The sequence below is a fragment of the Balaenoptera physalus genome (genome assembly GCF_965194825.1).
Source record: "Balaenoptera physalus genome assembly, chromosome: 10".
NCBI lineage: Eukaryota > Metazoa > Chordata > Mammalia > Artiodactyla > Balaenopteridae > Balaenoptera > Balaenoptera physalus.
In genome coordinates this window covers 90,582,976-90,595,808 of record NC_138889.1, presented here as the reverse complement: position 1 = coordinate 90,595,808, position 12,833 = coordinate 90,582,976, and the positions used below count along the sequence as shown (strand labels likewise).

Genomic DNA, 12,833 nt, shown 5'->3' with positions numbered 1-12,833 from the left:
ACATATATCCCCATATCCCCTCCCTCTTGCGTCTCCCTCCCACCCTCCCTACCCCACCCCTCTAGGTGGTCACAGAGCATCGAGCTGATCTCCCTGTGCTATGCGGCTGCTTCCCACTAGCTATCTATTTTACATTTGGTAGTGTATATATGTCCGTGCCACTCTCTCACTTCGTCCCAGCTTACCCTTCCCACTCCCCATGTCCTCAAGTCCATTCTCTACGTCTGTGTCTTTATTCCTGTCCTGCCCCTAGGTTCTTCAGAACCACTTTTTTTTTTTTTTTTAGATTCCATATATATGTGTTAGCATGCGGTATTTGTTTTTCTCTTTCTGACTTACTTCACTCTGTATGATAGACTCTAGGTCCATCCACCTCACTACAAATAACTCAATTTCGTTTCTTTTTATGGCTGAGTAATATTCCATTGTATATATGTGTCGCATCTTCTTTATCGATTCATCTGTCGATGGACACTTAGGTTGCTTCCATGTCCTGGCTACTGTAAATAGAGCTGCAATGAACATTGTGGTACATGACTCTTTTTGAATTATGGTTTTCTCAGGGTATATGCCCAGTAGTGGGATTGCTGTCGACCCTAAACATTTTGATCAGCAGAAGTAAAAAAGCAAAAGAGACTTAAACACCTGACAATAGGGGAATAATTAGGTTACAGGTCATCTACTTGATGGAACAGTAGGTAACCTCACAAAACAACAGTTATTGTTGCTACATATATGGTAATGTGGCAAAGGGCCTCTAAAGTGAAGTAGAAAAAGCAGGCTACTCAATCACGTGTCCCCATGACAATGAATATACTTTGTGTGGACTGACCAATAACAGTTAACGTTTACAAGTCACTGACTATACCCAGGCATTGTGCTGTGTGCTTATTATGCATTAAAACATCACAACAATGTCATTTAGAAGGCTGATTATTCTCATTTTGGAGAGGAGGGCGTTGAGGCAGCAGAAGGTTAAGGAATTAATTCTCATTTAATCCTTCCAATGGCTAAGTTTTAGACCATTCTGGTAACTTTCCTAAGATCACACAGCGCTGGGGGAGAGGGATGGAAGGGAGGGCTGGAATTTGGATACAGTCCTTCTCCAGGGCTCACACCCTCAGGTCCTAGACTGGGAAGGGAATATGTAAGAAATCTGAAATGCAAGGAAACTTTTGTCTTAGAAAAAGGACTTCTTTTCCTTCCCCCTACTGTCTAAACTTTCTAGTGTTCTTCTGTTTTTAGAATTTAAAGACCAAAAGGAAAAAAGAAGGGCAACAGAGGAAAGGTTTTTTGAATGCATGTGTTTATGTGTATGGTTTTTTAAATTATGTTTTGATCAAAAGACTACATAAATGCCAATCAAGTCTCTACTACACTGGGGGGTGAAGGGTCGGAAATGAGCAGAAAAAAATTAATGGAGAATAGCCAAGGCGAGCCTGCTCCAAACCAAACCAAACTGCGCCAGGCAGCTTCCCACACTATCTTTTCTTTTCTTTTCTTTTTTTTTTTAAATTTCTCTTTCCACCAACTCTTCCGGTTTATGCATGAATTCTGAAATCATGGAACTGTACTGGCACAGGACACAGCTTGTCACAGAGAACTTTAATAGCACACAGTTGAAATTGACAAAGCTGGGGATATAACTTAGGTCTCAACTTCCAATCCTGTATTCTGTCCCAAACATGTCCTGTTCTGAATATTCCCAGCTCAGCTAAAGACAATCTGCATTTACTGGAGTTCAAATACACACCATATTCCAAAAATGATCATTCCACACATTCAGAGTGTTTAATAATGCTCAAAACTGGACAGATGATAGGGTTCACGCATACTATCTCATTTGAAACTCAAATTACAAACATTCAATTTCTAGCAATTTTGAAGCCAGGCTAGAAACAGAAAAAGCTGCAATAGACATAATACTCTTTTTTAATTCTGCAAAAATAAAAATGCATTATGTATACTAGTCTATTCAGAAGAAATCACAAGCAACAAACAAAATGAACTATTTCCCACAAAAAACATACCCTCAACCCAACCCCTCCCAAAATTTCTCTGAAGAGCGGGGGCAGGCAGCAGGGACACTGGACAGATCTCAGAGGGGCCAGTCTCAGAGGGAGTACATCACGAGGAAGAGGGGGCCTGGCTCCAGAGGGGGCCCCAAACCCACGGCTCCTTCCTGCGCGTCAACAAGCTGAGCCTCAAATCCCGGTAACAGCTATGTGAAAAGTTCAAATTATCATCTTCTCCTCATTTCCTCAGCTGGCTCCCAAAAAGACAGCAGATTCAGAGCCAGAACACATAGTTCTCCTGTGTGAGAGGCCCTGTGGCCTGGGGCCCAAAACCCAGGAAAAAGCCAAGAACCATTGTCCAGCTGTGTGGTCCCCAGGCACCGGACAACCCTGGGCCCAGGGCTCCCGGGTGTACTTCCTGCCGGCCAGCGTGCTGTGGCCCAGCTCCCCCTGCAGCACCAAACTTTGGCAAAGAAGAGAAACACACCTCTACGGGGCAGGGAGGATGATCGTTCCACTTCCTGGAGGCCCCTCAACTCACATCCCTGGTGCCTCCTTTCTCACAGATTACCACTGACTCACATCTCACGCGGATTTTGGGTACAAAATGGGAAAGAGGCTGAAGAAGGAGGGGGTGGGGAGGATGAGAAAGAATCCCAGTCCTGGTGGTGCCCATTTGAAGATGATGTCCAGGTGTTGGCAAAGAAAAGGGCATTTGGAAGCAGATTACTATAAAGTCAGTACCAACTCCATGCTAGATACTTGACGTGATGCTACAGCTTGTTTCATCATCAAGAGTAATGCACAATGTAGAAGATGTGCAAGATGGTTACCAGCCTGGACCTTGGGGTCAGGCAGCCCTGGGTTCAAATCCAGGTCTGCTGCTTGCTGGTTAGAAGATACTGAAGCTACATAACCTCTGGGAGTCTCAGCATCCTCGCGTGTAAAGTGAAGGCAGTGAGAGTCTCCCGGGGGGAGGGTGAGTAGAGCCTGGTGGACGGGTCCTCTGCTACCCCAAAGCTGTGCCTCCCACCCCACCAAGACCCCTGTTTCTGCACAGACCACGCTGCTCTGAGACAGAGCGAGACAGGTGGAGAGGACAGCCCTGCCCCCAGAGGGCCTGGCCCCGCCGTGGGCAGCACGCAGAGTGTGCAGGGCTGGGCCAGACCCAGAACTCCTCGCTGACACCCCAGGACTGCCGCCACCCTCCCCCTGCCCCAGCAAAGGGCCAGGCCACTCACGGCACTCCTTCTCGTCACTCTTGTCGAAGCAGTCGGGCAGCCCATCGCACTGCCAGGCGCCGGGGATGCACCGCCCGTTGCCGCACATGAAGTTGCCTGGAATGTTGCACTCGTTGGTGAAGTTGTTCCCGGGAAGCAGCTGGCTCTCTGTGGGAGAGAGGGGACAGGGAGGTCAGAGGCGCCGCCAAGGCGGCAAGGACTTGGGACCGCACAACTCTTCTTCGACACGGACTGTGTATGTGAGACTTCCGGTGGGTGACACTGCCTCTCTGGGACTCGGTTTTCTCATCTGTGAAAGGGACCCATAATCTGCTCCAACCCCAGGGATTCTGCGAGGACTAAATGGAGAGACTCAGGGTAAAGCCCTTTGCTGGTGCTGAGCACACAACAGGGGTTCACGGACTTTTCTTCTTTCTCTGTCAAAAAGCCTGGTCGTAAAACCCAAACGTTCTTTTCTGGCCATCAGCAGTGGCTAAAAAGGAAGGTGCCAAGACAGAGGGAGCACAGGACTCCCAGCACCCAGCAGCAGGAACTGCAGGCTCCGTCCAGACCTCAGACTCTGCGGCCCTATGATCACAGAATCCTTGCACTTGGGCCAAGTCAGCAGGAATACGGGGGACATCATTTCACTTTAGGAAACACGAATCACCCACAAAAACCAACCTGCCTGGGGTCACACGGGGAGCAAAGGCCAGACCAAAACTTCAACACAGGCCTTCTAACCCCAAGAGAGTCCCAAGGTCCCTGGACTGCTTGCCAAGAGTTCCCGGAGATTTAGCACTGAGCCCCAAGGTTTAGATTCGACTCCACTGAACACAGGCACAGAATGCCAAGGCCCTCACCCAAAAGTGCAAACTCTTAGGCTGGAAAGCAAACAGGGAAGGCCAAGGAGAGCTAAATTCATCCACGAATGGACCCCGGTGGCAGATTGTCAAGGGAGCCAGAATTGGATCAATTTGATCCGTCTGAGCTACTGTGATCAATGGCTGGGAGATCAGGAGCCATCAGGAAATAAAACAGTCTTAGAGGAAAAGGAGAAATAAAAGACCGGTCCCTCCAGGGCTCCCTCCTGAGTTTTCAATAAACATTTATTGAGCATGTATGACCATTTCTGCTAAGTGTTAAAGATGCAGAGATGAAAGCTAGGGCTCCTCCCTCCGGGCTGGAAAGGCACAAGGGTATACTAACAATTTTAGTGCCCTGTACTAAGAGGGATGTCCAGACCTGCCTGGGGGTAGCAGGAGGAGAGCAGGGCCCATGATGCTCTTCCACAAGCTTTGCCAAGAGAAGCATCTCATGCCAGACCCCTGACATCACACCTTCTTTCATGCCACTATCCTTTACATGTGCTGTAATTTTTACCTGGAATGCCCTTCAACTCATGGGGTCTCCTGGAAATCCCAACACATCCATTAGCATACAACTTCTGTGTTAGTCTGCCTCTGAAGTCTTCCCCAAGGAGAAATGGGCAGTCACCCTGTTGTGTGCCTAGGGTTCTACTGGGGTAACACTAAAAACTTTTTACAGCTGGAACAAGTGGGCAAAAAATTGGAAAAGACAGAGCCAGAGGCAAGCGGTACCACATCAGCCCAGGTGCCACGGATATTCCTTATAGACCATCCGTCCCACTGCACTGAATTCATACTGTACATGAACACCCTACTGAAAATGAGCTTGTGTAATTCACTGAAGAATTCTAGAAGAGCAGCTACAGTGAGGGGCCTCATCCTGCCCTAAAAACCTGCACTGGGTTCCTAAAAATCTTCCTTGTCCCCTCCTCACTCAACCACCCCCTACGATGGCCAATCACCAAGTCCCGCATGCTAGTCTCCACTGCCACAGTCATGACTGCAGCCCAAATCACCACCATCTCTTACCAGGATCACTGCCCCAAGTGACCCCAGCCTCCCCTCAAGTCTGTCTCAGAGGGACCTTTCTAAAGAGCAAATCGATCATGACACTTCTTGACTTTAAAAAGCCATTGAATGGCTCCCCAATGCTCTTAAGATAAAGTCAGAATTCAAGGCATTAAAGAAAGGTCACAGGAAAGAGGTGGCATTTGCACTGGACGTTGATAGACAAAGAGATGAAACGTAAGGGCCCCTCACGTCTACAGAAGGATGGCAAAGACCAGGGCAGGAAGGCTCGGCGCAGGCCACGATGGGTATGGAATAAAAAAACACAGAGCTCTGATAGTTAGGAATTGTGAAAAGACTGTGCCCCTATTTCCCCAATTCTACACCAAGGTCAGATATCACTAATCACAGGACTCTGTCCACTGAGCCCACTGTCGATATCAGAATCCCTCTCAAGACTCGACTTGAGGAAGCCACCACCAACCCTGAGATGGTCGTGAAGCCAGTTCCCCACCTCTGGGCAGAGGTGCAGGACGCCAGAGTGGGTCTCGTAGGAGAGGAGCCTAGAAGGACAGCCAGGGGCTGGATCCCAGCCAGACACACAATACATAACACTGAAAACCTACACGTTCCAGCTGTTTCCTAACAACTGCTCTGGGCTGCCCCCCGCCAGCAGGGAACTCTTCAGGGCTCCAGAACGTAACTGCCATTCTGATCTGTTCGGAAATCCCTTACACTTGCTTGTGCAGAGCTAGCTCCTCGAAGGCAAGCCCCCCGGAAGAGTCGCCGAAACTGTGAAATCTTGTTCTGATAAACAGATTTCCGGGGCAAGATGAGATCCAGATGAGATCCCAAAGTGTTCGCTCTGGGAGTCAAGAGGCTGGCGGCACGGGGACTTGATAAATGAGAGGGTGCGATGCCGAGACTAAACACCACGTGGGTTGGACGCAGGTGGTCCTGCAGCCACGGGGCTCCCAGTGCCCTACCGGCAGGACCTTGGGTCCCCAGGGCCAGGTGAATGATAACTCGGAAGAGCAGTCTGTGCACGTCGGAGCAACGCCATCGCCCACGCAGGGGGCGCAGGGCCTTGTGCTTTAGGGAAGTGACAGGATCAGCAAACTCGAGAGTATGAGGAGAAACCAAGGCAAAGAGAGGGTAAATCATGTTGACTCTGTCTTCAAAAATCTTCCTCAAACCCATCCAAGGTGCCTCACTAAGCTGACACCATCCAATCCAAGCCACTGAGACCTCATGCCCTCTTTAAACCAGTGGTTCTTAACGGGGGACAATTTGGGCCCCCAGAGGACATACGGCAGTGTCTGGAGACATTTTCGGTTGTGGCCTCTAGGAATGCACACCTGCGATGCACGGGGCAGACTCTCACAACAAAGAACCACCCAGCCCGAAATGTCAAGAGTGCTGACCTGAGAAATCCTGGCTTAAACCAACCTTCCCCCTTTCACTTCTCACTCCCACCCGTTTCCTCTCCTCATAGCAGAGGGAGATTTTAAATGCTGCTGCTGGCTCCTCTGTGCCCCTATAATAAATCTAAAACTGTTGCCATGGTTTACAAAGCCAGGCATGATCAGGCCCCGCCTACCTCTACAACCTCATTCCAACCATTTCTTCCAACACCGATGTTGTCCTCCCTGCAGTGGTCCTCCGCATACGCTGTTCACTCACCCCAATTCTTCCACACACATTTCACCTGGTGTTATGGGCTGAATTGTGTCCCCCCCCAAAATTCATATGTTGAGGTCCTAACCCCTGTACCTCAGCATGGGACTATATTGGGAGCTAGGGCCTTTAGAGAGTTGATTAAGTTCAAATGAGGCCATTAGCATGGGCCCTAATCCAATCTGATTGGTGTCCTTATAAAAAGAGATTAGGACACAGACACACACAGGGAAGATCATGTGAAGACTCAAGGAGATGGCAGCAATCTACAAGCCGAGGAGACAGGCTTCAAAAGAAACCAACCCTGCACACTTTGACCTCAGACTTCTAGCCTCCAGAATCATGAGAAAATAAATTTCTATTGTTGAAGCCACTCACGTTGTGGTACCTTGTCACGGCAGCTCCAGCACACTGGTCCATCTGGCTAATCCCATTTGTCCTCCGACCTCGGCTTTACATCACTGACTCTGAGATTGCTTCACTGATTCCTTCACCCAATCTAAAGCTCATCCCTGTTTTCTGCTCTGGTCGTGTCCTGTGTTTTCCTACATCTCAACTGTGCTCACCAATGAATCTGTACTCTCTCCCCACCAGACTGCACGACCCCAAAGGCCGAAGGGCAGTGCTTCGTTTTGCTCTCGATCCTGGGCATCCCGCACTCAGTAGGTTCTCAGTAGATATCTGTGGTCATTCTCAGAAGAAAACCAAGTGTTCAGTTACTGATTTATCCCCCATCCCTCACACTCTTCCTTGGAAAGTTCCATCTACCCCCTGCGTCATCCCCCGGAAGGTGAGTGAGATCTTACATATATAGTTAAAAATAAGGGACACAGGGGTGTCTGGATTTGTGCAAGTAAATTACTACCCCGTCTGCTTTAAAAGAGGTTAGAAATCTTTTCAGCCGGACAGCAGGACTTTCTAGGGGCTGAAATATTTATCCCATCTCAGTGTCTTGGGACACATTTAGAATCCAAAAAAGACAAGCATTAGCACGAAGTTGGCTAGCTGGGGTTTCTCCTTCTCCTTTTTCTTTTTTCATTAGGCTGAAAAATGAAAAAAGAGTTGCCCATTTTCACTGCAGCAGCACATCACTTACTTAAAATAACTACGCCATCTGCACCAAGACTGAAAAAAAAATTCCAAGTCCTCCCCCGTTGGGCAAAAGCAAAGAACCTGCTGCTGCGGCTTCTTCCAAAATTTCTGGCACCCACAAATTTCTACTTGATGAGGGGGGCACTGCAAAAACTCAAGACAGCTGCTGCATTCTGCTCCTTCTGGAACATGCAGTGGGCAATGCTGACTTTTCCAGCTGAGAAATGGGAATCCTCTTCCACCGGCTGGAGCCCTCCGCATGCTCTTCTCTCCCTCTGCTGATCTCCTCCCGCTAAGGTCACGCCTTATCGCGATGCGAGACAGACTTGGCACCTGCAAACTATCAACAGGCCCTGCTTTCAGATTTCTGCCCAGTCACCTTCGTTTTTATCTTTTGCTTCCTGATCATCTGGTCGGCAGGCTCAATGAACAACCAAGCAAGACACAGACACATATATGCACAGACACACATACAGCTTAGCGTTCCAATTTGCAGATCTCAACTAGATCTTCCCTAAAACCTCCCTGGAGAATTAACACACCTCTTCCCACTGCCTGGAACATGATGCCAACAAACATGACGTTTTGAGGCCACTGAAGACAACCATCCGTTTCCCCTTCGACTCCCTCCTTCAAACACACACGTACAGTCCATGCGTGGGCACACGAAAGCACCAAGTGAGCGGGTCTGTCGTGATTCGTTTCTAAACTATCCTGGAAAAATCCCCGAAGGTGCCTTCGACTCCAGACTGCTCCTCGTGGTGGCATCGGTGTTGGGTGGGACCGCAGACATCTGTCCTGAGCACTTCCCAGAGCCATTTGGTCCTCATCAAACCAGCTGCTTCCCACTGGAGCTCGGCCACAGGGAGCATTCTGGCTGTCACCAGGGAGGGAGCAGTCACGCGTGGATACCTGAGCCTGGAGTGAGGACGGGCCTCTGTCTCCAAGCACGTAAGCTGAGCCAGGTCTCCAGCTCTGTCGAGACTCTGCACAGTGCCCTGCCCGCCCTGGAAGCTCATTCCAGGAGCCCCGGTAGCTCATTCCAGGAGCTCCGGTCTCTGTGTACCCACCTGCAAGGAAGATACGCAGCCCAGGGACACAGGTGAGAAGTTATAAAATGACTCATGGATTCAGCCCAGGAATGCTGACGCTTGGCACCCACAGATTTCATATTTACACTTACAGTGTATTATATTTACACTGACCCTGAAGATCGCGTGTAACTTTCCTGCAGGAACACTTTCTGGATGGAGTGAGTCACCCGGACAGTGAGTGAGCCTAGCTGTCCGCCCCACACCTGCGCTTCACACGGCTTCCCCTCTGCCTCTCCCGTGCAGTGCACAGCAGCAGCCGCTACAAAACGACAGATGCTTTGTTTCCTTCTTAAAATGAGTTAGCAAAGAAAGCCAATGGCTAGTATTAATGAGGCAAGCAAAGGGAAAGCGAAGAGGTCTAGGAAAAGGACAGTTCTTCACCAGGAAACAGCTCTATAAATTATTTTCGTACTGTATTTAAAGCCTCATTAAGGGCCCAAAGCTGTTACTTACATTTTTTGGTTATGCTTCATTAGGAAAATTATGTCCAAGCGGCATTAACGTCATGGGGATTTGCAGAGCTGTCGGGATGCAACCCTTGCAAGGTCCAAGGTCCACGGCTCAGGGGCTGGACAGCAACGCTGGGGGACGCTGTTCCTCAGGACGCTGATTCCCAAAGGTGAGCTCTGAGCCCCACCCCACCCTGGTCCCCAACTCTCCTACATTCCCTTTAACGGCCCTTAAGAAGTGGATTATTGACTTCTCACTAGGGAAAATCTAACATCTACTGAAGCTCCTAATACCTGGCAGGAGTTTTAACATCCGTTCTCTTTCTCTGCCTTCACAATAGCCCTCTGAAATAGGCACCACGCCCATTTTGCAGACCAGAAAACTGAGACTGAAGACGTCACACAGCTAGAATAGGGGTCTGCCAACGTTTTAGGCCAGATAGTAAATATTCTAGGCTGTGCAGGACAGGAGGCCAAATTAAAGATATTATACCAGTACTTACATAAAAGGAGAGAAAACAATATTCCACACAATTTTTATGGATGAAATTCAAAATACGACCATCATAATTGAGAACAATTTTCTGTAGCACAGGTCTACTAATGAAAAGAACAGAATTCTTTTTCGGCGAAGGGGGCAGGTGATTGAGGTTCAAAGTTAGTGTCCCCTATCATCAAAATCTATTGCAAATGTTTAATTTTTTTTCAACCATTTAAAAAATGTAGAAACCATTCTTAGCTCAGGGGCTGTGGTGGGCTGGCTTTGGCCCCTGGGCCACAGTTTGCAGACTCCTAAGTGAGAAGATGGTAGGTCTGCCTAAAATAACAAAATAGCAGAGGCGCCCAACCCAAAAGGCCTTCCTCTCTGCGCCATCACACCTACCACACTCTGAAATGATCCCTGTGGTTCACTGGCTGCTCCCCCCACCACAAAGGCAGGGGCCTCTGCTGCCCTGTGTCCCCCGCAAGTGCCAGGCACCCAGCAGACACTCAGGAAATGCTTGCTGACTGCGTGAGTGATGGCTCCTAAGGACCCTTCCGGTTCTGACACGCTCAGGTTCTATGAATTTACCTAAACCCTACCTGAACCTATTTATACTTCTCTGAGCTCCTAGGAGGGAAGGAAGAGAAGCAAATAACTTTTCTGGATGAACTTTTTACAGGCGTTCTCTTTTAACACATGCCGTGTCTTCACCAAGGGTGACCTGCACGGCAGGCCAGGGTGAGAACTTGGCCCCATGTGCCTTCTGTCATTTCAGCTTCAATCGACAGCAGCAGCAGGAAGTAAGAATCAGGCAGTGAAGATAAACTGAAAGACGAGAGCGGGGACAACTTTATAACCAATTTATGGGGCTTGCAGATAAGCCAGGCTTCAGAGAGGACCAATCAACTCTGCACTTCAGCACCTCTCAGAAACAGCCAAAGGGTCAAGAAGAGGGGGATTCAGCTCTGACCCCAAGTTCAGCCCAGCCTCATCTGCCCCAGGATGGCTGCAACCATTCCTACAGTCACTGGAAATGGTTCTGCAGCCTATACTCTGCTCTGCACAGATACACCCAAGGCAAGTATGGAAAACACCAAAAGCAAACCAAGAAATAAGGCCAGAAAAGCAAAATGAGCTTCATTTAGGTCCCAAAGCATATTTTGACAAGCTCAGGGTAAGGAAGGATTTCTAAAAGAAGACTCAAAAAAAGCACAGGCCATAAAGAGTGATAAATATGACCGCATTAAAATGTAAAACTTCCAGTCATCAAAAGATACTATAAACAAATTTAAAAGATTAGCAACTAACTAGAAATGGTATCTGCCATATATGTAACCCACAAAGATCCATATTCAGGATTTTCTTACAAGACTATATATGAAAACAGAGGCCACCCAATAGAAAACTGGTCAGAGTATAGGAATGAACAGGTATGTTGATGGATGAGCAAACAAGTAGCTGCTCCAGACGGACTCAACCTCACTTGTAATCAGAGAATGGTTAACGAAACAAGGGAGTCCTCTTTCACACTTGCAAAAATTTGAAGTCTGATATTCTCACGTGGCAAGGGTACAACATGATCTCCCAGGCTACACGTGTGGAGCAACTCAGAAGAGCAATTTGACAACTCCCGGTGAGGTCCAAGATGCACCAGGGCTTTAACCCAGCTGATCCTCTTCCGGTACGTACCCCAGGCCTAGGGGCAAGCGTGCGCAAGGCAATAGCAAGAGAATCTTCACCGTGGCACTGCTGTAATACAAAACTGCAAGACACACCAAATGGTCATCAAAAGGAGAACGGATGAAAACTCGGGTCCATTCACAACAACGGAATACTACCCAGGGCTGCAACTTAATGAACTGGAGTGGCATGAATCACCACGGATCACTCTGAGAGACCTAATGCTTAGTGAAAAAGGCAAGTGGCAGAATAGCACTTGCATTAATCTTGAAAAATATACTACTCTAATGGATACATCCAGATGTGAAGGTATTTTTGAAAATGTGCAAGAAAAGAAAATATCAAAATCAGGATAGTGGTTACCCTCTGTCAAATGGGATCAGAGGGCACCCAATGAATTTCAGCTGTAAGATTTCTTTTCTTTCAACCAACCTGAAGCAAGCATGACAAAATATCAGAATTCAATGGAGCTGGGTGGAAAGCACACAGGCTTTCTCTGCATTATTCTTGGTACTTTTTCCCACCCTTTAAAAAATGTTTCACTAATAAAATTTGTTATAAAGAACAAATATCACGCTAATATTTGAGAAAAGTCTATGAAAGACATATGGAACCATTTATCACTAATGTTCTAGCATCAAAAACGCCATCAACTATAAAAGGAGGAGAGATAAAAGGGGGCAAGTGTTCACACTGAGAAAAAAAATGCAGGGACATCCCTCTGAGAGATTCGGTTTATTACGAACTCTTTTCATTTTCTGAAAGGCAGCAACAGTTGCAGGGCAGAAGCGGATTGTGGAGGAAAAAAATAAACACATCTCATAAGATAGATTTACCCACCCAACTTACCAAGCCATGACATTCCAAAAACAAAAATAGCAAGGCCCAGCCAGAAGGTCAGATACTTTTTAAATACTAACTCCCTTGAGATGTCAGGGTGGGAAAAAGTCACAGGAAAGCTTTCTTTCTCAGAATAGTCCATGCCATCTGCCTCTTCACCCCACCCTCCAATATGGGACTGCAGGAGGCTGAGCAAACAGGGGCTGAGCTGGGGCACCCAAGGCTGTGATTCGGCACACCCCATCACAATCGCCAAATGCCGGATCCTCTTATCACTGTAATTAGCTGTGTGACTTCAGACAGGTGAGTCACCCTCTCTGATCTTGAATTTTCCACTTGTGAAACCAGGGTGACCCCACCTCCCTGTCAGGGTTGCTGAGGGATAGAGGGATATGATATATACAT

The 12,833-nt window shown here is 48.0% G+C and overlaps 1 protein-coding gene across 3 annotated transcripts in view; it reads right to left on the bottom strand.

The window, feature by feature from the left end:
- Window positions 1-12,833, bottom strand: part of LDLRAD3 (low density lipoprotein receptor class A domain containing 3) — a 252,658-nt gene that overhangs the window by 177,153 nt on the left and 62,672 nt on the right. For all 3 annotated transcript variants that reach the window (XM_082410561.1, XM_082410562.1, XM_082410563.1), the window contains one exon: window positions 3,257-3,403. In XM_082410561.1, coding sequence (XP_082266687.1) covers window positions 3,257-3,403 — 147 coding nt within the window. The remainder of the gene's footprint in view (window positions 1-3,256; window positions 3,404-12,833) is intronic.